General features: G+C 45.7%; 1 protein-coding gene across 1 annotated transcript; it reads right to left on the reverse strand.

The window, feature by feature from the left end:
• Positions 1–9,146: 9,146 nt before the first annotated feature.
• LOC145713684 (integrator complex subunit 6-like) lies at positions 9,147–15,299 on the reverse strand. Its single transcript, XM_081792587.1, has 5 exons — positions 15,068–15,299; positions 13,351–13,453; positions 10,207–10,572; positions 9,765–9,858; positions 9,147–9,449 (listed from the first exon to the last, which is right to left on the reverse strand). Exons 1-5 carry the CDS (start codon positions 15,275–15,277, stop codon positions 9,326–9,328), a joined length of 897 nt encoding a protein of 298 aa, XP_081648713.1. The 5' UTR covers positions 15,278–15,299; the 3' UTR covers positions 9,147–9,325.
• Positions 15,300–24,378: the final 9,079 nt, after the last annotated feature.

A 24,378-nucleotide genomic window follows, 5' to 3' on the forward strand; every position in this document is an offset into this window, starting at 1 on the left:
GCCAGAAAGTGGAAAACAGGAAAGACTGCCTCAGGCTCCTGCAGGCATCCCAGATGTCTGTCCACATACCCTGACCCCAGAAGGGCTTATTCGTGATCGCCCACCCTAGCTTCCCATTGGCCATGCCTGGGGTTCATCCCTGGGGATCGGGCCAACTGTCAGCACAAAGGGTTCTGGGCCCTCAGTCAAGAATGCCATGACCCTGTATCCCACGGCCACACTAACCACACGTGGATGCCTGCCTGGGCTGGGTGGGCAGCTATGTCAGTGAGCTCAGCGGGCCTATGAGCTCTTGTCAAGCATTTACCGAGTGGGATTCCGCGACCCGGGCTGTGCTGCTGAGTTTGATTTCCTTGGTATCAGGGGTCAGAGAGCACAGGGCACACATCCGTGTCCTCATGCATCACCAGCGTCTCCTCCTCCTCGCTCCCTGCACTTTCCCAGGGGGCTTTCCTCTCAGCGGTCTGTCAGCTTTGTCCCAGTCTTCGCATCAGAATCTGCGGACGGCCCGTGCCTCCTAACTTTGCAAAACTGTGCCTAAACTCTCCAACAGGCCGTCCTGCTGTCCTGCCTTGTCTGCCGCCCCCAGGCCTCGGAGCAGTGCATCCGGGCAAGTCCTTCTCTACCCTCCGCTCTTCTGTCTCCCTTGTATCCAGGCTGTATGGAGCCTGTTGCCGGGCACGGGTGACCACTGATATGCCCACAGCAGAGGCCAGCCTGCCACGCGGCTGTGGCGTATGTCCCTGTCATGGTGACCTGGTGCTGCTTCCCCCATGAGGACATCAGCCTGGCCGGTGCGGTCGGGGTGTCCCCATCCCCACGGGGGGGTCCCCAAGCACCTGATGGACGTTCACACCTCCCCACACAGAGGTCGATGGCCAACCCTGGGCTTCCCCAAGGATGCCTCCTTCTCCAGACCCATTTCTCTGGTCTCCTGGCCGGCTGGCCCCTTGTGAGCTCCTTCCAGAGCTTCTGGGTGAACTCAGACACTGGCCCCTTAAAGGGAGGACAAGGAGAGACCGGGAAGACACAGGCCACTCCACGTGGGTCGTGGCAGGTTTAAGAAGCAAGGGATTACATACCAGGCGGCCCTACGACTGGATCTGTCCTGCCTTCGGAACCTTTACAGTTCCTATGGACTCCTTCAGGGATTTCACCCCGACAACAACGGCCAGATGGGCGGACCCCTGCTTGCCCTCAGGCTGTGACCTTGCAAAAGCTCCTAAGGTACAGGGAACTTACATTTCAAGCACAAGGGAGGGGGTGAGGGGGTGAGGGGGTGAGGGGCCTCCAATGGCCCAGGGCCAGCTTCAGGTCAACAGGAGGTCACGTTCTCTTAGGAATGCCTTCAACAAAGGCATAATTCTGGCAAAGACTAGGGACAAGGTAAGGCAGGGAAGATGTAGGGGTCAAGAGGAATCAGCAAGCACAAGATTGCCTGGATGGGGGTGGGGGGGTCGGGGGGTGGCCTGGCAGGACAGGGGCCTTACCCGGGTCCCTCCCATCAGCCTACAGTATCATCCATTCATCAAAATCCCTTTACTTGAGAGAGGACCGTCTTGTGAAAGCAACCAGGTGAGGAAGGGGCTGGACAACGTTAAAGGCGGCCAGAACGAGAACTGAGAGTCACTGGAATCCGTGGCCGGAGGTCCCAACGTGCCTGTTCCACCAGGGTCACAAGGAACCTAGGAAACAGGAGTCCCGGGAAAGCATGGCCGTCAGCTTGTTACTATTTCCCGCACCCCGCAATTGATAGGCTTGTTTATCTGAGCGAATCTTGTGAAGGTGCTGAGTGTGAACCCGTCTTTCCGAGATCTCTCATTCCCGGGACACTCCCTTAGCGACATTGTAACTGCAAAATTGTTACTCCATTTCACTTTAAATGCTAAGCTGTAATGGCAATTGAACCCGAAATGTTAAAGGTCACTGAAGACCGGGGCCTAGGTTAATGTGACCCTGTGAGGGGTGAGCAGCGCTGGGGCCCGCTGAGTCCTCACAGCTGAGTCCCCCACCCAGGGGCCGCCCCCTCCAGGTGCTCAGGGTTCCCGCCTGGCCTCCTCCATGGTGTCCACCCGCACAAGTGCAGGAAGGAGCCCTTCTTTCTCTCGGGGCTGCTCTGCAGTCTCTCACTTGTCACAGCAGAGTGGGTGCCCCCTGGGGGGACGCACTGAACAGAATCTTCACACGAAGCACAAACTGCACTGAGAGCCCTGCCTTGTTCCGAGAGGACTCCAGGCTGTGTTAATGCTGAATGTGCAAACTGCTTGTGGCCAAGTGGCAATTTCGGGTGATTCCCACCTGCACCCTGTGTTTTCTCTTTGACTTGCCGCTGCGAACGCTGTTTTGCAAAGGTTGCTTTCAGGCGCAGGAGCACAGAACTCCCCCGTTTGGGCTAACGTGAGACAAGGAGCAAACAGCTAAGTGGAGATTAGCATCAAGTGAGGCCAAGTCCTCCATTAATAGTATGACCGAGGGCCTGGCCTCTTCCCCACGTTCTCTTCTGCTTTCTGGAAGCCATTTTCCTCCCCATTCTGGCTCCTCCTCATGATCGCAAAGTGGCTGTCAGGGCTCTGCAGTTACGTGCTACTTAAGTCCCGTGTCCTGGGAGAATACGGTGGCATCTTGCCTGGTGTTCCCAGGTGGGGTCCTAGGCTTTGCTTGATGGAATCCTTTCATGCACCTGTCCACCTGCACCAGTTAGTTTGCTCAATGGGGCCTCAATCAGAATGTGCCAATTTGCTCAGTTCAGGCTCCAAATAGCAAATGTATAGATTGAAAGATACCATGAGACTTGATCTTGGCCTCACAACGAAACCTGTATTCAATAATCAGGATATTGTTTCCCTCAGGGCGTCTGGGTGGCTCAGTCAGTTAAGCAGCTGACAGTTGATTTCGGCTTAGGTCATGATCTCACGGTTTGTGAGATTGAGTCCCTGGATAGGGATCTGTGCTGACAGCCTGCAGCCTGCTTGAGATTCTTTCTCTCCCTTTCCCTCTTTCTCTTCTTCTCTCTCTGCACATCTACCTCTTGCACACTCTCAAAATAAATAAAAAACGTTTTTTAAATAGAGAGAAAAAGAGAAAAAAAAACAGTTTAAACACAGGTCTGTGTCGCCCACTGTTGCCATCATAAGGAACTTTTGGTGGGAAGTGATAACTCTATTCCTCTTCTTATGCTCCCTGATCATCACTTTTAGTGATTCCATGAATTGGATAATGAGCTGGTGGAAAGTCTACTGGAAGCAGAACATCAGGTATAATAAGCAGAGATCTGGGGCGCCTGGGAGGCTCCGTAGGTTGAGAGTCTGACTTCGGCTCAGGTCATGATCTCACAGTTCGTGAGTTCAAGCCCCGCATCTGGCTCGCTTACATGAGCACGGAGCCCACACCAAACCCGCTTCAGATCTTCTGTCCCTCTCTCTCTCGCTGCACCTCCCCTGCTCATGCTCTCTCTCTTAAAAGTGAATGAACATTTATTTAAAAAATATAAGCAGAAACCTGCTGCACATCCAAGGGCACAATTACATGGTACCCTGATTTTTGTTCATCCCACATGATCTACTTGTCACGTATTTGCTCTTTCCTGAATCATCAGGGTAGTTGTCATGGAAGGAGGGCAGGAAGATTAGCACCTGGGGTTAATTTCACCCCCCCCCCCCATCAAATCTCCTAAAACCATTATCTGGCTCCAGCGTCCCTGCTGGTTGTCTGTCCCCAATCAGTAAGAGTTGGCTTTGCCACTTACTGAGAGAACTGCCTCAGCTGTCCCCTCACTTGCCTTGGCCTGAATTTCCTCATAACAGCAGGGGTGAATAATCTCCACCACATGGATCCTAAGGAGGCGTGGAAGAAGTCAGATGTTCTCAGGGCGTTGAGTGCCTGGACACAGTGGCACCCAGAAATTTGTGGATTCATGATGAGGGTGATGACGAGGGGCAGCTGGGCTCCTTAGTGCTGGTGACCGCTACATGGAGACACACTCTGGGGAACCCAAAACACAAGGGAGACACTCTAAAAGTGCAGAGAGCTAGGCCACAGGTCAGCATGCTCTTGGGGGGCAGGAACACCGTCCCAAGTGAGATGTCCGCTTTAGCTCAGCAGACTCCCCGCTGTCAATGTGAACTGCATTTCTGAGTCAGTCCCCTTGAAGGGACGTTGTTGTTCTAGGCGCAGGCTCTCGGAAGTTGGGCCATCCGTATCCCTTGACCCGCTCCGTGTTGCAGAAACTCCAAGTGTCTGCCTAGGGGCACTCAGCCTTCTGTGCTGGTCTCTTGAACCGGGGAGGCCTCAGGCTGTACTTGAAGATGAAAGGGGGGACTTGCCGTGGACTTCTTGAAGTTTAATAAAGGGAAACTTCACTACGTTGGAGCCAAGAGACCGGAAGGGGGAGCTCTCGCTCCCCACCATCTGGGGCCAATAGTGAATCCAACAAGAAGACAGGTACCTGGCAAAGCAACAGTTTCAGCCACTGTGTTACTATCCCAGCAGGACGCAGAAAGATCTTCCTCCGCCCCCAGCAACAGCCCAGCCAATGAGAGACCGTCACAGCTCAGCCAATGAGAGACCGTCACAGCTGGGAACTGTGACTTTACTGCTGGGGACTCGCTGTTTACCGCTGTCCCCTCTCCTCTGTGAGAGAGCCGGCCTCTGCTTTGTTCTCTGAATTCGCCTGTGGTTTTGCTGGAGCCTGCTTGGCCCGGATCGCAGTTCTCGGCTATTCCCAAATACGTGCATTTTGCTGGCGAAATAACTGACGGTTTTCTTTTGAAGGTTAGCAACTTCTTCACCCGGCGAGGCAAGTCCGCACGCTCTTTAGACTTTACATCTCAATTTAGTAAGGAATGGAGTTTCCCTTTTGTGAGGTCCGGGCCCAGAGGTGCACGGCTCTCGAGAGCGCACGCAGTGGAGGGAGGGACGCCCGGGTTGAACTCTGGCTTCAGCTCCCAACCAGCTGTCTGACCTTGAGCAAGGACGTGCTCCCTGGGGGCTCAGGTTCCTCAGGTGTTGAGGGGAAATCGCAGCCCCTGCCTCATGAGGTAGCTGTGGGGTTGAGGTGAGCGGGATGGGCAGAAGCCCCAGCCCATCCTGGCACGATGTGGGTGCTCTGCAAATGTGCTGCTCGGGGTTGGTGCTGCCTATGGGAGACAGTCGTGGCCCAGAACCCAGGAGAGGCTACCAGCTCCGGGGCAGAGAGCAGTGCACGGTGGGTCATTCACTGATGGGCAGGGATCTCCTTTGGGGCACACACAGAGAGCAGACTCCCCTACGGGCCTGGCACTGGCTGAGGGACACAAGCTTAGGCCTGTGTGACAGGACAGGTGTCCCTGGGAGTCCTCAGTGCTGAAGGGCGGAGGCCGAGGCTGAGGCAGGTGAGAGCTAGGCCCTCCCTCCCCTGGGAGCTCCCATCAGGGAGGGAGAGTGAGCAGAGAATGTTCCAGATCCAGGGTCAGGTGACAAATAGGGACCAGTGGGAGACTGTGGGCCAGGGGCAGCCAGAGGCTGTGGAGTCCAGGGGCAGCATCGGAGGCGTGGAAAGAACTTGGCTTCAAGGGAGACCCGGCTCCCAGTGGTTCCTCCAGGGACCTCCTTGTTTGCTCCTGAACGGGGGCTCCATACCCAGAGTCTTTGATTCTGCATCCCCTTTGGTGAACTGAGGCTCCTGACACCATCCACCTCCCATACTTGTTGTGATGATTAAAAATAACTCATTCAATGTTTGTCAGAAACCATTTTAGCACCATCCGCTTCACTAGGTGTGAAAGAACCGTCAACTAGACCCTCTTCTCACGGGTCATCCGTTCCAGGTGGGAGATAAAGACACTAGATAAGCAGAAGAACTGTCAGATAATATTAGTGCAGTGTGAAAAAAAAGGTGAAATCATAGATGTGAAATGAGTATTGTGGAGCGTGTCCAATTGTGAACAACAGTCTGTGACAACTATCCTTTCCTACCATTATAAGGGACACAAAAGAGCAATGGGACTTGGTGGCTCCGGTGGTACCCTATTCCTCATTGTTGTGCTATTTTGAGCCATTTAGCAAGTAACCTGAAAACCTGCTAGTTTGAGTGGGGCCTGGTTCATGAGAAAGCCCTCTGCCCCTGCACCTATGGCCGCCAGGGGAGTTTCTTATGAACAGGTGGCTGGAGAACAGAAGCAAACCCCCTCAGGGGCGCCTGGGTGGCTCAGTTGGTTAAGTGTCTGACTCCGGCTCAGGTCATGGGATCGTAGTTCTTGAGTTCGAGCCCCACGTCGGGCTCCGTGCTGACGGCTCAGAGCCTGGAGACTGCTTTGGATTCTGTGTCTCCCTCTCTTTGCTTCTCTCTCTCTCTCTCTCTCTCTCTCAAAAATAAACATTAAAAAAAATTTAAAAAGCAACACACCTCAGCCCTGGCTTACTGTCATTCCCTCACAGCAGGCATGCAACACAGTATTGATTTTATTTTGGCACATGACAAATCATCACAAGTGGGGCAGCTGAAAACACCATGCATTGATCGCCTCACTATTCACATCAAAAAAAAACCCAGAAGGCTCATCTAGTATCTGCTGAATGACTCATAAGGCCAAGTGAAAGCGTCAGCTAGGCTGGTGCTTACCTAGAAGCTCTGGGATCCTCCTCTTTGAATCATTCAGACCTAACCCTTGAAGGGTGGAGAACGAGGTCCCCATTTCCTTGCAGCTGCCAACGAGGGGCTGCCTTCCCAGCCACCCCCATGCCTTCTCAGGGGCACCGCTTTCTCCTCATAGTGGTCACTGCGTGTTGTGTGCTTCTTGTGCTCTGAGGCTCTCTGACTTCCTCTTCCCTTCCTCGGTAGGGAAAAGCTTTGAAAGGACTCCCTGAGTGGGTCAGGCCCGCCCACATTCTTTCTGTATCTCAGGATCAACTGACTTGGGATCTTAATTACATCAGCAAAATCCCACCGGAACGGCACTCGTGCATTGTACTCGTACGTTCGATACTGGAAACGGGAATACGGGAGGCCATGATGAGAATCTTGCTGTCTTTGTCTGCTCGGGCGACTATAATAAAGTACCATAGCCTGGGTGGCTTCAGCCACAGAAATCTATTTTTCACTGTCTGGGAGGCTGGGAAGTCCAAGATTAAGGTGCTGGCACATTCAGTGTCAGGTGAGGGCTCTCTTTCTAGCTTGCAGGTTGCTGCTGCCATTGTCTGAATGTGTGTCCGCGCCCCCAATGCATACGTTGAAATCCTGATTCTCAGTGTGATGGTACTTTGAGGTGTGGGCCTTTGGCAGATCTTCATGAATAGGCTGTGTGCCCTTGTAAAAGGGGCCCCGGAGAGTTCCCCCATCCCCTCAGCCACGCGAGAACATGACAAGAAGACAGCTGTCTGTGAACCAGGAAGCAGGTTCTCCCCATACACTGAATCTGCCAGTGCCTTGATGAGGGCCTTCCCAGCCTCCAGAACTCCAAGAAATTCATTTCTGTTATTTTCAAGTCACCCAGTCTATGGTGTTTTGGTAGAGCTGCCCTAATAGACTAAGACAGCTGCCTTCTCGCTGTGTCCTCACAGGGTGGAGGGCGAGAGCAAGCTTTCTATTTTCTTCTTATAAGGGCACCAATCCCATCGTGGCTATTCCACCTTCATGACCTCTCCCAAACCTTATTACCTCCCAAGGGGCCCACGTCCAAACACCATCACACTGGGGGTTAGGGCTTCAACACATGAATGTGGAGGGGGAGACACAGACATTTAGTGCATAGCACTTGCCTACCACACAAGCCAAAAGTGGACAGCTGCCGTACTACGGTCCCACCTGGGACAGCCCTGAAGGACATGAAGGGAAGCCTCCCAAAGGGAAGATTTTGAGCAGAGGTACAAGCGTATGGCCATGCACAGGCTGTGTTCGAGTCATTGGCCGAATGGTCGGGGACTTTGAGGATACGTGGTTGAAAATGTGGGACAAGGAGGTCTGGAGAGGATGTATGTGGATATACACCCACCCAGACAGACATCCAATGTGAAGATACGTGTGTCTCATGAGGGTAATCAGCGAAGAATAACCTTACCGGTGCAGAAGTTTAGTGATCTAATGAATAAAGTATCCATTGTGTAGATCGCAATCAGCCTCTTCTAGCGCACTTGCATCCTCCCCAGTGGGCTCAAACGTAAAGTCGCCAATGTGGCAGGGGTGGAGATTATGCTAGAAGTAATAACTTCTTTTTTTTAATTTTTAAAAATGTTAATTTCTTTAAATGTTTGTTTATTTTTGAGAGAGAGAGAGAGAGCATGAGCAGGGGAGGGGCAGAGAGAGAGGGAGACACAGAATCCAAACCAGGCTCCAGGCTCTGAGCCATCAGCACAGAGCCTGATGTGGGGCTTGAACTCACGAGTGGTGAGATCATGACCTGAGCCACAGTGGGATGCTTAACTGACTAAGCCACCCAGGCGCCCCTAGAAGTAATAACTTCCAAGGAGCAGTATTTGCTGTATATCAGCATCTGACATCATTTGTTTTTCCCTCCTGTAGTCAGGATTCACAGGCGTTGAAATCCAAGGGTGGAATGGAAGTACCCTCCTGTCACTTTATCCCTAAAACCTTCCCATGCCTCTTGCTTTAGGCTTTTCTGAACCAGAGGTCTTCATCCCAAAGGGAGAAAAGCTTTCACTGAGGAACACAGTCGTGATTCCATGGAGAGGGACTTGAGACTGCTAGCTGGCCATTTTGGTTCCCTCAGCCCTCTCCATCAAAAGCCAAAGAAGGGGGTCCCATACTGGCTGGGGTGATGAAAGCAGACAATCAGAGGGAATGGGCTCCTGCTACCCAAGGAGCTAAGAAAGAGTATGTCCAGTACGTCCAAAGAGCTTACTACTCTCACATCGTGTGATTCGATTGTGGAAAATTGCAACAACCCATTTAAGGCAGGACATCTTAGTGGCCCAGATGCTTCAGCAATTAAGTTTTGAGTCATGCTACGAGGCAAAGAACCCTGACCATGACCTGAGATGCTACGTCAGGGGGAAGGGAATGAGAAATGGGTAGTGAAAGAAAGCAGGTTTAAATACCAGCTACAACCATGGGACCTGCCACAGAAACCGGCACTGTAATAATATTCAGCTTGATGAGTTAATACATCCCTCTCCTCAAGTAAGAAAACAAAGAAACAAACAACAAACTATGCTTTCATAAGAAATTCTTAGGGCCATAGCCCAGCTTTTATTGATGGAGAACCATAAAATTAAAAGACTCCACTCCTTTTTATCTTAGCCTCTAGAAGGGAATTTTCTTGACTACAACATTTTGGGGAGCTTCAACACTACCCTATTCCATCTTACAGCATAGGAAATTCGCCTTTGCTTCTCACTGGTCTTTGCAAGAACACAATTCTCTGCTTTTCTTGTGATTAACGTTCTTGAGATGGCAGCAGGATTCCAGGTTTTCTAGTACCTTCTCAAGCTGCTGAATCAAGACTGCTCTTTTAAACCTGAAAATTAAGACAAATTTAAGGAACCAGAAGATACCTAGCATCTATAATGTGCTAGCATCTATAATGTGCTAGTCATAGTAGTGGATACAAAATAGAGCCTACAATCTCCATGGGAATAGAAAATGCATCCTCTTGGGAAGATGTAGTCTAGCAAAATACCAAGAGTGTCATCAATTGAGGGCCCATGCCCTCCCCTGCCCAGACTATGATGGCCAGGGCTTGGTTTTGCCCCTGTTCAGCACTGGGCACAACTGCTTTAAAAAAATTGAGGAGTTCTTAAAAAAAAAATGAAGAGTTCTTTTTTCCACCTACCTTGCAGCTTCCTTGATGGTAAATTCAACAAATTGTTTCTTGACTACAAGAGGCCCTTGAACTTCTTCAAACAAGGTGAAAATCCTTTCATACCCTGAAAATAATTTTTAAAATTCAGTATTTTTAAAAACACAAAGATGGGTTAGAACTCATTCTTAGTGCATCCACTGCCTCAGCAATCATCTCTCACGGGCTAGAGGGTTGCATAGTGTTTGTGTTTTGAATGCTTACTAAGGAAACTATTGTAAACACCAAGCAAGCCAAACAGACAATTTTAAGAGGTGTATCATGAATTTCGAGACCAGTTAAAGAGAAACCATCCTAAATTCTGTAAAAACCCAATTCAGCCAAAGGATGAGTCCAAGAGGTGGGTTGGATCTATTCTAAATCATAGAATGAGACTTCGCATGGTTTTATTAAGAGCCATCTTGTCACTACTTACTTCGTCCAAACTTCCGACCTTCCTTCATTAATTGATGTTTTATATCATTATTAATTTTCTGTGCCAGAGCAGCACTCATTGGCACTTCCTTTGGCACAACTCCTGTCGAAGGCACCACTGGGACTTTTGGGTCACCTACGGAGACACTGCTGTTTTTGGCTCCTCCTCCAGGTGAATTACTACCAGGTTTGCGAGACAGGCCGTCTTTAGCAAAGTCATCAGAGAGCGAATCCTGTTGGTTGAGTGGAATACCATTTCCTGCTACATTCGTAACTGCTGGCGCAGCAGCATTTGGCAAGAAGCCATCAGGTGGGGTTGGATTATTTTTCATCTTCTTGTCACGGACTTTGTGAGTGACAGTGGCTCCTGAAAACCAAATTAAGAGATTGAGCTGTGAGGCAGGTGCATTTCATCACCCCCCGGGGGACATCCCCGGGCTCTGCACTTTTGAGAAAATTGTTTGTTTCTTAAAGCGGAAGTAGACACCAAGTGGAAATATCAGATCCCACAAGTAGGTCTCCATAAAGATCATACCATAAGTCACTTTTTCTCTCTTGGCACTAGGAATACATACAGAAATGCAGTTTGACAGTACAACTAACAAACACTCACAGATTCTGACATTCGTGATTTAATGCCTCCTCGATGCCCTTTACAAGGTGGAAAGCAGAATATCTATCTTACTTGATGCCAAGATATCTGATATTGGCACTCCATCACCAAGAATCCCAGTCCGTATATGATCCTCCCCATTTGTCTTTTCTGTCTCAGAAAGGTGAATTTCCTTTTGTTCCAAGTCTGACACCCCTGCTTCATATTCTCAGCCCCCTCTGTGCCAGACACTGCCGAGTGCTGGGCGATCGGCATCGAGACAATCCCTGCTCTTATGGGACTTAGATCCTCGTGGGGAGGTCAGGTGGTACAAGTAAAATGGGCAAAGGAAATAATAAAGTGTGAATTCGCGTTGGGAAGGAAGACATTGGGGATGTGACAGAGAGTAGGAGAGGGAGCCTCCAGGACCCTGTGGTCAGGCAGGGCCCTCTGAGGAGGTGACCCCTGGGCAGAGTCTGGAACAGGAGACAGGGCAGCCTGTGCATGTGAGGAGGACTTCTCGCTGCCATGAGGGCCAGTGCAGGGCCCTAGGAGGGGACGAGCCGGGGCCGTGGAGCAAAGAACTGAGGCAGAGAGAACAAGGAGGACACCCAGAGGATGCGTGCAGGAGAGGAGGGCAGGCCCGGGTCCTGCAGAGCATGTAGACCAGCGTCGGGAGCTCCGATTCTGTTCTGAGTGCTCAGGGGAGTTGATGGCGGGTTTCACGATGGACGTGGCAGGATCGGATTTCCGTGCGCACGGGGTCAGTCGGGCTGCAGGGCAGTGATGGGTCAGGAGGGTCAAGTGGGAGAGCAGGGAAATCAGATGAGAAGTTGTTGTAGCAGCTTGGGGACAGACGGTGGCAGCACAGACTAGAGGGATAGAGACCAAGGGTGATCCAGGCAAGGGTGATACAAAGGGTGATACTGGGAGTTAAGCTGCCTGTACTTGCTAAGGGGTGGAGGTGAGAGATGAAGAACAGAATAACAAGAGGAGTCATGAGTGAATCTAAGCGTTTTGTCCTGAACCCCTGGAGAAATAATAGTGCCAGGTGTGTGCAGGCTGTTAGGCAATTGCTCACAAGTGTCACAGATGTGGTCAATCTGTCCTGATTCTGGTTCAGTGACCTCAGGTTGGTAGCTTGAACTAGTCCATGGTGGGGCTATTTACACTATGGATATCTGCAAATCTAAGTATTGGAGCTTCTAGGCCTTCCATGGCTCCCATACGCTGGACAGCAGGTTGTTACACCTTTATAAATATTACACGAATGGGGTGCCTGGGTGGCTCAGTCGGTTTACCTTCTGACTTTGGCTCAGGTCATGATCTCACGGTTTGTGAGTTCAAGCGCCGCGTCTTGGTCAGAGCCTGGGTTCTGCTTCAGATTCTGTGTTTCCCTCTCCTTCTCTCTCTCTCTGCCCCTCCCCCCACTTACGCTCTGTGTGCCTGTGTCTCTCTCTCAAACATAAATAAACATTAAAAAATTTTTTTAAATTATTAAATAAATAAATAAATAAATAAATGTTACACCAATGGATGGTATTATTTGCTGAGATCGAGTAGGCTGAAAGTAGAGCATTTTTGGAGAGGAGGAAGGTCAGAAGTTCAGGCAGAACCAATTGTATTTTAGGTATGTAGTAGACGCTGATTGGAGGGGTCATGTAAGCTGTTGTATTTGAGTCTGAAGTTCAGGAGCAAGTTGTAGTCTAGAGGTATAAAGGTGAGAGTTCTTGCAGTACAAATAATATTTAAAGTTCTAAGACTGTGTGGAATCGCCTAAGGGGAGAGCGGGTTGAAGAGACAAGGGCCCAAGATCCAGCTTTGGGCCCCTGCAGAATTACAGGTGGGAAAGAAGAGGAAAAAGTCAGAAAAGGGAGAAGGAAAAGGGGTCACTAGCCAGGGGATAAGGAATCCAGGAGAACGCAGTGTCTGGGAACCAAGTAGGTTTCCATGGAGCCCAGAGTGAACAAATACATCACATGCTTCTGAGAAATGAATGCCAAAGTGTAGCAGCCACTGGTGAAATTGACGCTAACAGCTTCACTGGACTATGGTAAGAAGCAGCCAGACTGTACTGGGTTAGAGCAGGAACACAACGTGAAGACAAGGAGAATATGAGCAGATCCATCCTGGTGGTGAGCCCATCATCTTTTTGTGTGTCCGGAACCTGCTTATGCTACAGCTTTTTAAAAAACCTTTATTTATTTGAGAGAGAGAAAGAGAGAGAGGGAGAGGATCCAAAGTGGGCTCTGCTTTCAGTTGACAGCTGAAAGCCCAGTGTGGGGCTCAAACTCGCAAACCGTGAGATCGTGACCCAAGCCAAAGTCAGACGCTTAACCAAATGAGCCACCCAGGCGCCCTGGGAACCTGCTTGTTCTAACTCTTACACTGCCCAAATGGTTGGACCCAACGTACAGACCTGCCCCTCCGCTTGCAAACATGTTTGTACCTGTCCATCCCTCAAGGACATAACTATATATTTCCTTTGACCTGGCTGAACCCTAGAGATGGGGTTCCCCTCTCTTTCCTGTTCGCTTAACCTTGGTGACGTACTTGGCCTTCTCTTAGATGATGGGCAGCTGCTGGGCTTCCTAGGACTTTTCATTTGTTTTTGTTGCCCTGCTTCAACCTGATATCCTTTGTCATTCTTTATTTGCTGAAAAACATCAGTGAACACATTCCATTAAAGACAAAATCCAATCATTGCAAAATTGCACTCTTCATATGCACAGACAGCCATGCGTTTATATTATTAATATAAGTTTTAATCATGGTCCAAAGATTTATATTCACTTAGCCCACACTATGTTTTCAGAAAATGCGATCCAATTTTAGTATAACCTAAGTGAAATAAGGAGAAGGTAAAATACAAGGTTTTTGTACAAAACCAAACATGGGACAACCACGTTTGCTAAGATTGCTGGAGAATGAGTGGCTTTCATCAATCAAGCTTATAAACCCACGGTTATCTCTTTGGAGAAGTACACACCATTTTGCTTCAGCTTTTGTTGGAGAAAAAAGAAAATACCTTTTTTGTCCCTTTGTGCTTTAACTCTATTAACAAATACTGATTAACACTTTATTAAATGATACATGGAGACTGTAAAAGGTAGAATAGATTGAACGTGTAAATCTCCCCACCTCTAACCTTATCGAGATTTAAATATGTCATCCTTGGAGCTGGGTGGGTATAGGGAGTTCTTTTCAGTGTTGGTGGATAAAACAGGAAGTCAAGGGTGTAATACGTTAGCTAAAAGCTGTTTTCATCAAAGGATAACTGCCTTATCTGAATACAGTTGTGATAAAAAAATATTTTCCCGGCACGTTTGCGCTTCCCATAAAAGAGGAATCCAGAATGGTGAAAACATTTTCATTGAGCATTTAGTCTCCAATAGGTACTGTTCTAAATGCTCTACACTAACTCAATCCTCCACCAAGCCCTCTGACTTAGGTGTGATTCTCTCTCTTGTGAAAAATGAGGAAACCAAGGCACAGGAAATTAAGAAAAACTCCAGTTAACTGAGGAGTTTGGGGTGAGGTGGCTAACTTTAAGTCTTGTGTTGTTACCGAAGAATTTGTTGCATGTTCTGTGACTTTATGTCAATGATCTCTCCAATGAGAGCAGCTATGATCCTCTTTGCCTGCGTGCTTCAATAGTCAAGTCAGTATGTCTCTCTCATGCACACTATACACATCTCCCATTAAGATGTCCGTAGGACAATCCAACTATGGCAACATCAGCTAGTACTTCAATTTCAAGAGGAACACTTATTTTCTAGATAGAGCACTAATGACTTGAAAAATGGAAACAGAGAAAGTAAACTGTGATCTCAATATGAAGGGAGTTACTGGGGGGGTGGGGTGGGAACAAATACAGACTCTGGAGCCAGAAAGATGTGGATTCAAATCCTGGCTCTATCTTTTGTCAACTGTGTCATTCAGAGCAACACATTTGACCACTGTCAGCCTTGATTTCTTCTTATGAAAGGGGGGATAGTAATACTCATCTACAAAACGGTGGTAAGTATTAAATGGGATCATTTAAAACACCAGCTTCTACTCCAATAAATGGCAACCACTCTTTCTGTTCAACTAACACACTCTTGGATCAGGAGGCTCCTACTTTCTGTTCACATGAGATTCCTTGTATCATACTTTGTCCCTTAAATAAATAGAAGTAGAGCACATGACTTACACTCATCGTTTGAAGAAGAAAATAATTATACAAAGAATACCACAATTTAGGCAGAAATAGTCATAGTTATCTTACCTTATTATCATCTTGAAGCAGATAGCTGAGAGTATAAAGTCTTTTAGGTTGTTCTGGATTAGTCTTTTGAGATGGAGAAGCTGTTGTCTTCAGATTCTTCTCATAGTTAGCTATTTGTTTGAGTAGAGCACTCCAATGGGAAAGTGGATAATCAGTGGAAAAGACTTTGATGCTATACAGCTTAAATGTACTATCCATTAGGGAGGACATGGCCACTGTTGGCGATGTGCACCATGGCACCAGAGTTTAGAATCTCATATCTATGATCTCTATTATATTTTAGAATCTAGAATCATCACCCCTCAGCTAAGTCATTATTCAGTCCACCATCACTACTGCCTATAGGCTCACCACTAGGTCCAGAACAATTCCCTTTTGCTACAAGCTAGGTTTAAGAGTGGGCTGACCTCCCTTATACCATCATCCCAACTAAAGGACCATACTTGTTCTCCTTTTGGAAGAACCTAAGCTCCATGGAATTCTTTTACACTTAGTCCGTAGAACCTTGAGTACTGGGCCTTAACCTCTTTGGATGATTTGATTAAACCTATATTCTTCTCAGAAAGACCCCTTACAAACAAAACTCGATGTATAATTTCAAGGGTGTGCCCAGCCTAAGATCTGTTAAACTTAATGGACGGATGATCCCACTGAAAATCAACAAATGGGGCAAAGAAGCTTTATAGTCTGACACAAATTATCCTGCATACTATCAGTTAAATTATTTTCATGTAAATAAGGAATTCTCTGCTGAACTCATAACTGTAGGCAGTGTGATATAGTATTAGAGTGTGCAGTCTCTGGAATCTTATAGATCTATATTCCGCCACTTTTCAATTGGCTAAACCTGGCAGAACCAGTTAAATTCTTATTCAAAATTTCTATTACCATAAAATAAGCGTAAAACAGTATCTACCTCATTGGGCTGCTTTAAGGATTACAAGAGATAAAGCATGAACAGGATAGTGTATGTGATGCTTAACACACATCTCCCCTTATGCTTGAGAAAAATAAACGTGGACTGGGTAGATGTAGGGATTCAGTGAAAAAGGGTATTCTAAATATTAAAGTATTATAAAGTAACCTACTCATGCAATAAACATGCAAGCTAAACTTGATATTTTGATAATCCACAAATGTCCTAAACAAAATCTTGTCTGTCTTTAGCGGATCAATCACCTTCTAGTTAAGTAGTCTGACTACCACATGCAACATCATAAACATTTCCAGATTTCAAAACTTGCTACAAAGCTACAATAATTAAGACCATGTGGTACCGACGTAAGAATTGATATAGAGGTCAAAGGAACAAACCTGAGAGTCCAGAAATAAATCCTTAACCTATAATCCGTTGAAATTCGACAAGGGTGCCAAGACTATTCAATGGGAAATGAAGTCTTTTCAACAAATGTTGCCAGGAGAACTGGACATCCATAAATAAAGGATGAAGTCAGACCCCTTCCTCACACCATAAACAAAAATGACCCAAAGTGGACCATAGACCTAAATGTAAGCAAATAGTAAGTGCCAACCACAAAAGAGCTTTGTTAGCAGGAAAAAAATCCACAAGAGCATTCACTCATGTTTTAATTCATTGTCAAAAATCTAAATTAAAAAATTAAAAATAAAGAAGGAGAAAATAAGCATAAAGAAATACAAAGGGGGCGCCTGGGTGGCTCAGTCGGTTAAGTGCTGATTCTCCATCTCGGCTCAGGTCATGATCTCAGTTTGTGAGTTCGAGCCCTGTGTTGGGCTCTGTGCTGACAGCGTGGAGCCTACTTGGGTTTCTCCTTCTGGTTCTCTACCCCTCCCCCGCTCTCTCTCACTCTCAAAATAAATAAACTTAAAAAAAGAAATACAAAGTAAAAGCACAAGTTAACTTGCTAAATACAGTCCAAATATTATCTGTAATTATAATAAATATAAATAGACTACACTTGCCAGTAAAGGCTGCCAGTAAGGATTTTTTTTAATATAATTTATTGTCAAGTTGGCTAACATACAGTGTATATAGTGTGCTTTTGGTTTGGCGGGTAGATTCCCATGATTCATCACTTACATACAACACCCAGTGTTCATCCCAACAAGTGCCCTCTTCAATGCCCATCACCCATTTTCCCCTCTCCCCCACCCCTATCAACCCTCAGTTTGTTCTCAGTATTTAAGAGTTTCTTATGGTTCACCTCCCTCTCTCTCTGTTTGTAACTATTTTTTCCCTTTCCCTTCCCCCATGGTCTTCTGTTAAGTTTCTCAAGGTCCATGTATGAGTGAAAACATATGATATCTGTTTTTCTCTGACTGACTTATTTCACTTAGCATAACACCCTCCAGTTCCATCCACATTGCTGCAAATGGCAGGATTTCATTCTTTCTCATTGCCAAGCAGTATTCCATTGTATATACAAACCACATCTTCTTTATCCATTCATCAGTTGATGCACATTTGGGGTCTTTCCATAATATGGTTATTGTTGAAAGTGCTGCTATCAACATTGGGGTACAAGTGCCCCTATGCACCAGCACTCCTGTATCCCTTGGGTAAATTCCTAGCAGTGCTATTGCTGGGTTGTAGGGTAGATCTATTATTAATTTTTTGAGGAACCTCCACACTGTTTTCCAGAGCAGCTGCACCAGTTTGCATTCCCACCAGCGGTGCAAGAGGGTTCCCATTTCTCCACATCCTCTCCAGCATCTTTTGTTGCCTGAGTTGTTAATTTTAGCCACTCTGATTGGTGTGAGGTGGTATCTCAATGTGCTTTTGATTTGTATTTCCCTGATGATAAGTGATGTTGAACATCTTTTCATGTGTCTGTTGGCCATCTGGAGGTCTTCTTTGGAAAAGACACGTCTATTCATGTCTTCTGCCCATTTCTTCACAGGATTATTTGTTTTTTGGGTATTGAGATTGGTAAATTCTTTATAGATTTTTGGATACTAGCCCTTTATCCCATGTGTAATTTGCAAACATCTTTTCCCATTCCAGTGGTTGCCTTTTAATTTTGATGATTGTTTCCTTTGCAGTGCAGAGACTTTTATCTTGATGAGGTGCCAATAGTTCATTTTTGCTTTTATTTCCCTTGCCTTTGGTGACATGTCGAGCAAGAAACTGCTTTGGCTGAAGTCAAAGAGGTTGTTGCCTGTATTCTCCTCTAGGGTTTTGATGGTTTCCTGTCTCACATTTAGGTCTTTCATCCATTTTGAGTTTATCTTTGTGTATGGTGTAAGCAAGTGGTCCAGGTTCATTCTTCTGCATGTCACTGTCCAGTTTTCCCAGCACCATTTGCTGAAGAGACTTTTTTTCCAATGGATACTCTTTCCTGCTTTGTCAAAGATTAGTTGGCCGTATATTTGTGGGTCCATTTCTGGGTTCTCTGTTCTGTTCCATTGGTCTATGTGTTTTTGTGCCAACACCATACTGTCTTAATGATTACAGCTTTGTAGTAGAGGCTAAAGTCTGGGATTGTGATGCCTCCTACTTTTCTTTTCTTTTTCAGGATTGCTTTGGCTATTCGGGGTCTTTTGTGGTTCCATACAAATTTTAGGATTGTTTGCTCTACCTTTAAGAAGAATGCCAGTGCAATTTTGACTGGGATTGCATTGAACATGTAAATTGCTTTGAGTAGTCATGACATTTTAACAATATTTGTTTTTTGAATCCATGAGCATGGAATGTTTTTCCGTTTCTTTGTGTCTTCTTAAGTTTCCTTCATAAGTTTTCTATAGGTTTCATCATACAGATCTTTTACATCTTTGGTTAGGTTTATTCCTAGGTATTTTATGGTTCTCGGTGCAATTGTAAATGGGATTGATTTATTGATTTCTCTTTCTGTTGCTTCATTATTTGTGTATAGAGATGCAAATGATTTCTGTACATTGATTTTGTATCCTGTGACTTTCCTGAATTCATGTATCCTGCGACTTTGCTGAATTCATGTATCAGTTCTAGCAGCCTTTTGGTGGAGTCTTTCTTGAGGGTTTTTATTAAGAAATGATGCTGTATTTTGTCAAATGCTTTTTCTGCATCTATTGACAGGATCATATGGTTCTTATCCTTTCTTCTGTTAATGTGATGTATCACATTGATTGATTTGTGAATATTGAACCAGCCCTACAGCCCATGAATTAATCCCACTTGATCATGGTGAATAATTCTTTTAATATGCTGTTGAATTCAATTTGCTAGTAACTTGTTGAGAACTTTTGCATCCATGTTCATCAGGGATATTGGCCTGTAATTCTCCTTTTTGTGGGGTCTCTGTCTGGTTCAAGAATCAAGGTAATGCTGGCTTCATAGAATGAGTCTGGAAGCTTTCCTTCAGTTTCTATTTTTTGGAACAGCTTGAGAAGGATAGGTATTAACTCTGCTTTAAATGTCTGGTAGAATTCCCCTGGAAGCCATCTGGCTCAGGACTCTTATTTGGTAGGAGATTTTTGATAACTGATTCAATTTCTTCACTAGGTATGGTTCTGTTCAAATTTTCTACTTCTTCGCGTTTGAGTTTTGGTAGTGTGTTGGTGTCTAGGAATTTGTCCATTTCTTCCAGGTTGTCCAGTTTGTTGGCATATAATTTTTCAGAGTATTCCCTGATAATTGCTTGTATTTCTGAGAGATTGGTTGTAATAAATCTATTTTCACTCATGATTTTATCTATTTGGGTCTTCTCTCTTTTCTTTTTGAGAAATCTGGCTAGGGGTTTATCAATTTTGTTTATTTTTTTTCAAAAAACCAGCTCTTAGTTTCATTGATCTGTTCTACTGTTTTTATTTTGGATCCTATATTGTTTATTTCTGCTGTAATTATTTCTCTTCTTCTGCTGGCCTTGGGGTTTCTTTGCTGTTCTACTTCTCGTTCCTTTAGGTGTGCTATTAGATTTTTGTATTTGGGATTTTTCTTGTTTCTTGAGATAGACCCGGACTGCAATGTATTTTCCTCTTAGTACTGCCTTTGCTGCATCCCAAAGTGTTTGGACTGTCGTGTTTTCATTTTCATTTGCTTCCATATGTATTTTTTATTTCTTCTTTAATTGCATGGTTGACCCATTCATTCTTTAGCAGGATGTTCTTTAGACTCCATGCATTTTGAGGTTTTCCAAACTTTTTCTTGTGGTTGATTTGAAGTTTCATAGCATTGTGATCTGAAAATATGCATGGTATGATCTCAATTCTTTTATATTTATAGAGGGCTGTTTTGTGACCCTGTTTTGTGATCTATATTGGAGAGAATGTTCCATGTGCACTTGAGAAGAATGTGTATTCTGCTGCTTTTGGATGAAAAGTTATGAATATATCTGTCAAATCCATCTGGTCCAGTGTATCATTCAGGGTCATTGTTTCTTTATTGGTTTTCTGCCTAGATGATCTGTCCATTGCTGTTAAGTGGAGTATTAAAGTCCCCTGCAATTACAGTATTCTTATCAATAAGATTGCTTATGTTTGTGAATAATTTATTTATATATTTGGGTGTTCTAAATTGGGGGCATAAACGTTTATAATTGTTAGCTCTTCTTGATGGATAGACCCCATAATTATGATGTAATGCCCTTCTTCATCTCTTGTTCCAGTCTTTAATTTAAAATCTAGTTTGTCTGATATAAGTATGGCAACTCCAGCTTTCTTTTGACTTCCAGTAGCACGATAGTTCTCCAGCTCCTCACTGTCAATCTGAAGGTGTCCTCAGGTCTAAAACAGGTCTTTTTTAGACAGCGTATAGATGGATCTTGTTTTTCATCCATTCCAATACCCTATGTCTTTTGACTGGAGCATTTAGTCCATTTGCATTCAGCATTATTATTGAAAGATACGGATTTAGAGTCATTGTGTTATCTGTAGGTTTCATGCTTGTAGTGATGTCTCTGATTCTTTGTAGTTTTTGCAGCATTCCACTCACAGAGTCTCCCTTAAGATCTCCTACAGGCTGGTTTAGTGGTCATGAACTCCTTCAGCTTTTGTTTGTCTGGGAAAGCCTTCATCTCTCCTATTCTTAATGACAGCCTTGCTGGATAAAGGATTCTTGGCTGCCTCTTTTTCCTATTCAGCACATTGAATATTTCCTGCCACTCCCTTCTGGCCTGCCAAGTTTCAGTGGATAGGTCTGCTACTACCCTTATGTGTCTACCCTTGTAGGTTAAGGCCCGTTTGTCCCTAGCTGCTTTCAGAATTCTCTCTTTATCTTTGAATTTTGCCAGTTTCGCTATAATATATCGTTGAGAAGACCTATTCCCGTTACGTCTGAAGGAAGTTCTCTGTGCCTCCTGGATTTGGATGCCTGCTTCCTTCCCCAGACTGGGGAAGTTCTCAGCTGTAATTTGTGCAAGTACACTTCTTCCCCTTTCTCTCTCTCTTCTTCTGGAACTCCTATGATATGGATATTATTACATTTCATTGAGTAACTTAGTTCTCTAATTGTCCCCTCGTGGTCTAGTATTTTTTCTCTCTTTTTCTCAGCTTCATCATTTTCCATAATTTTATCTTCTATTTCACTTATTCTCCTCTCTGCCTCTTCCAGCCTCGCTGTCCCTGCATCTAGTTTATTTTGCACCTCATTTATAGCATTTCTTAATTCATCATGACTGTTATTTAGTTCCTTGATCTCTGCAGCAATAAATTCTCTGCTTTCTTCTATGCGTTTTTCAAGTGGAGTGATTCATCTTCTGACTATTATTCTAAATTCTTGATCAGATATATTGTTTATATCTGTTTTGATAAATTCTTTAGCTGTAATTTCTTTCTGGAATTTCTTTTGAGGAGAATTCTTCTGTTTCATCATTTTGGCTAGTTTTCTGTCCCTTATGTGTTTTAAAAGCTTGTTAAGTGTCCTGCACCTGCAAGCACTACTATATTAAAGAGGGATCATACACTGTCCAGGCCCTGGCCCCTCAGGGAGTGTTTTGGGAGTGTGTTACATGCTCTCTGCTGTTGTGACTCTGGTTGCTTTATCTTCCTACTCATAGTGGTGGTTTGGACCCTCCACCACGTGTGGTTTGATTTGTTAGTTGAAGTAACCCTGGGAAAAAAATTTTAAATGGGGGTGGTGGTGGTGGAATAAGCCTTATCCCATACAAAGAGACAAATGACAGGGACAAGGAAAAAGAAAAGAAAAGAAAATTGACCAGGTAGAGAAACTATATGGCTTAATCCAGAGAGAAAGAGGAAAATAAAGAAGGAGATGCAGAACAGATGTAAAGAGAATAGATTAAGTATGTCTGCTTAAACAAACTAACAACCAGAATAACCAGACTAGAGAAGGAGAGAAATAAGAGGAAGAAAAGGGAGAATATATATATATATATATATATATATATATATATATATGTAATAAGAATTGCCCCCAGATTAAATCAGAAAATGCAAAACTGCTGGGGGCCCTGGAACCAGTGGCAGCACTGGTCTGGAGGAGGGGTTGTCTGGTTGGTCAGCATCAATCTTAAATTTAAAAAAAAGTTCATGTTTATTTATTTTTGAGAGGGAGAGAAAGAGAGCAAGAGCAGGGAGACACAGAATCCAAAGCTGGTTCCAGGCTCTGAGCTGTCAGCACAGAGCCCGACAGGGGGCTCGAACCCAGGAGCCATGAAATCCTGCCCTGAGCTGAGGTCAGATGCTCAACCAACTGAACCACCCAGGCGCCCCAGGTCAGCAATGATCTTGCTTGGGTAGACACGTAGTTACCAGGCACAGAGGGGCGTGGTTTGGTGTAAGCGGGCCCTCCTGCACCCTGGCCCCTGGCCCGTTCCCTGAAGCCCCCCACCTTGCTGGTGATTGGGAGAAAACTGGCGACACTTCATTCTCTCCTCCCTGGACTGGGTGTCCCAAACCACCCTGTTCAGGGTGTCCTCACAGTGCTGTGTGGGTGTGAGCGGCCATTTTTTTTTCACTCCACAGTCCCCCGTGCCTTCCAGGTGCTTGGCTGGGACCTAAACCCCGATGTCTTAAAGGGTCCCACTCTGTGCTCCCTGGTACCAAGAAAGTGCTGCCCCGCCCCGCCGATAAATGGCTTCTGGCTGGTGGGCGCAGTCAGTCTTTGCCCTTTGAGTGGTTATATACCTGCTTCCCCCAGCACTCGAGGGAGGGGACTGCTTTCTCCCACTGCCAACTGCGCCTCTGAACTAGTTACCAGTTCCGGGGCTGGCTCCCTCCTCCCCAGGGGCGCCAACTGGGCAGCCGGCCCCAGTCGGGAACGAACCCTGCAGTTAGAGATTGGATCTTTCTCCGTTTTTTTTCCAGTCCCCGGTCCCCGGTCTTTCTCTTGTGCAAATACAATCCTACACCCCACAGCCTCTCTTTCTCTTCCCTCTGTCTCTCTGCAGAAGGGGATGAGAGGCCTGAGAAAATTAAAACTTAAAAGCTTAAGTTACGGGAAACTGAAACCTAACCAAGCTTAACCAGCTTGTTCCGCTTCTGTACAATTGCTTGGCGCGCCCATGTATTCCTGATCAATCATTGTTGCCTGGCACATCCGTATATTCCTGATCAACCATTGTTACTTGGCACATCCGTGTACTCCTGATCAATCATTGTTGCCTGGCACATCCGTGTATTCCTGATCAATCATTGTGATACCCGTACCCCCGGTTGTGGTCTGACCTAAAGGCAGGAACCAATCGAATACTGTTAAGTGTCCAACTTTAAACACAAACCAATCGCAGCTCTGTAACTGTGGAAAATTCCTGATTTCCCCATGACTTGTTTGTACCTGTCTATAAAAGGGGTGTAAAAACCTCTCTCAGGACCTCTTGGCGTCACCGGCAACGAGGGCGCAGAGGTCCAGGTTCGAACCTGCAATAAATGACCCTTGCTGCTTAGCTTTGACTCTGGACTCTGGTGGTTCATTTTTGGGGGTCTCTTAGACTCTGGGCATTTCAGGGATCCCTCCCCTGCGTGCCTACGCCACCCATTTATCTCTCCCAGTTCGTAATCACACACCTGTGGCCTACCAAGTTGTCCCCGTGGGCCCCTGGAGACGTCTCTGTCACTCTTCAGCCCAGACTCTTGGAATTCCAAGTCCTCTGGCCTCAACACTGCTGTGTTTGAGGGACAAGGGCACTTCGGGTCCCCCTACTTCCCTGCCATGTTGATCACCTTCTCTAGTAAGGATTTTTTTTTAATTCTAGTTATATGTTTTTTAAAAGAGAAACATGTAAAATATGAGAACACAGAGTGATTATTTAAAAAATAACATTTTATACCAGGCAAATATTTTTTATACCAGGCAAATATTAAGCAAAATAAAGCTGAGGTAATTATATTAATATCAGATAAAAGAGACTTTAACAATGCATTATTACAGGAGCGCCTGGGTGGCTCAGTGGGCTGAG

The sequence above is a fragment of the Panthera onca genome, chromosome X (assembly GCF_046562875.1).
Source record: "Panthera onca isolate mPanOnc1 chromosome X, mPanOnc1 haplotype 2, whole genome shotgun sequence".
NCBI classification, from domain to species: Eukaryota; Metazoa; Chordata; class Mammalia; order Carnivora; family Felidae; genus Panthera; species Panthera onca.

What these genes read in the sequence shown, in the direction of transcription:
- LOC145713684 (XM_081792587.1), bottom strand. Translation starts at nt 15,277, where the DNA reads ATGTCCTCCCTAATGGATAGTACATTTAAGCTGTATAGCATCAAAGTC. An exon ending in TGCTTCAAGATGATAATAAG is followed by an intron (nt 13,454 to 15,067) that starts GTAAGATAACTA and finishes GATGTTTTTCAG; the next exon opens with CAAATAAAGAATGACAAAGG. An exon ending in ATCATCTAAGAGAAGGCCAA is followed by an intron (nt 10,573 to 13,350) that starts GTACGTCACCAA and finishes TTTGGTTTTCAG; the next exon opens with GAGCCACTGTCACTCACAAA.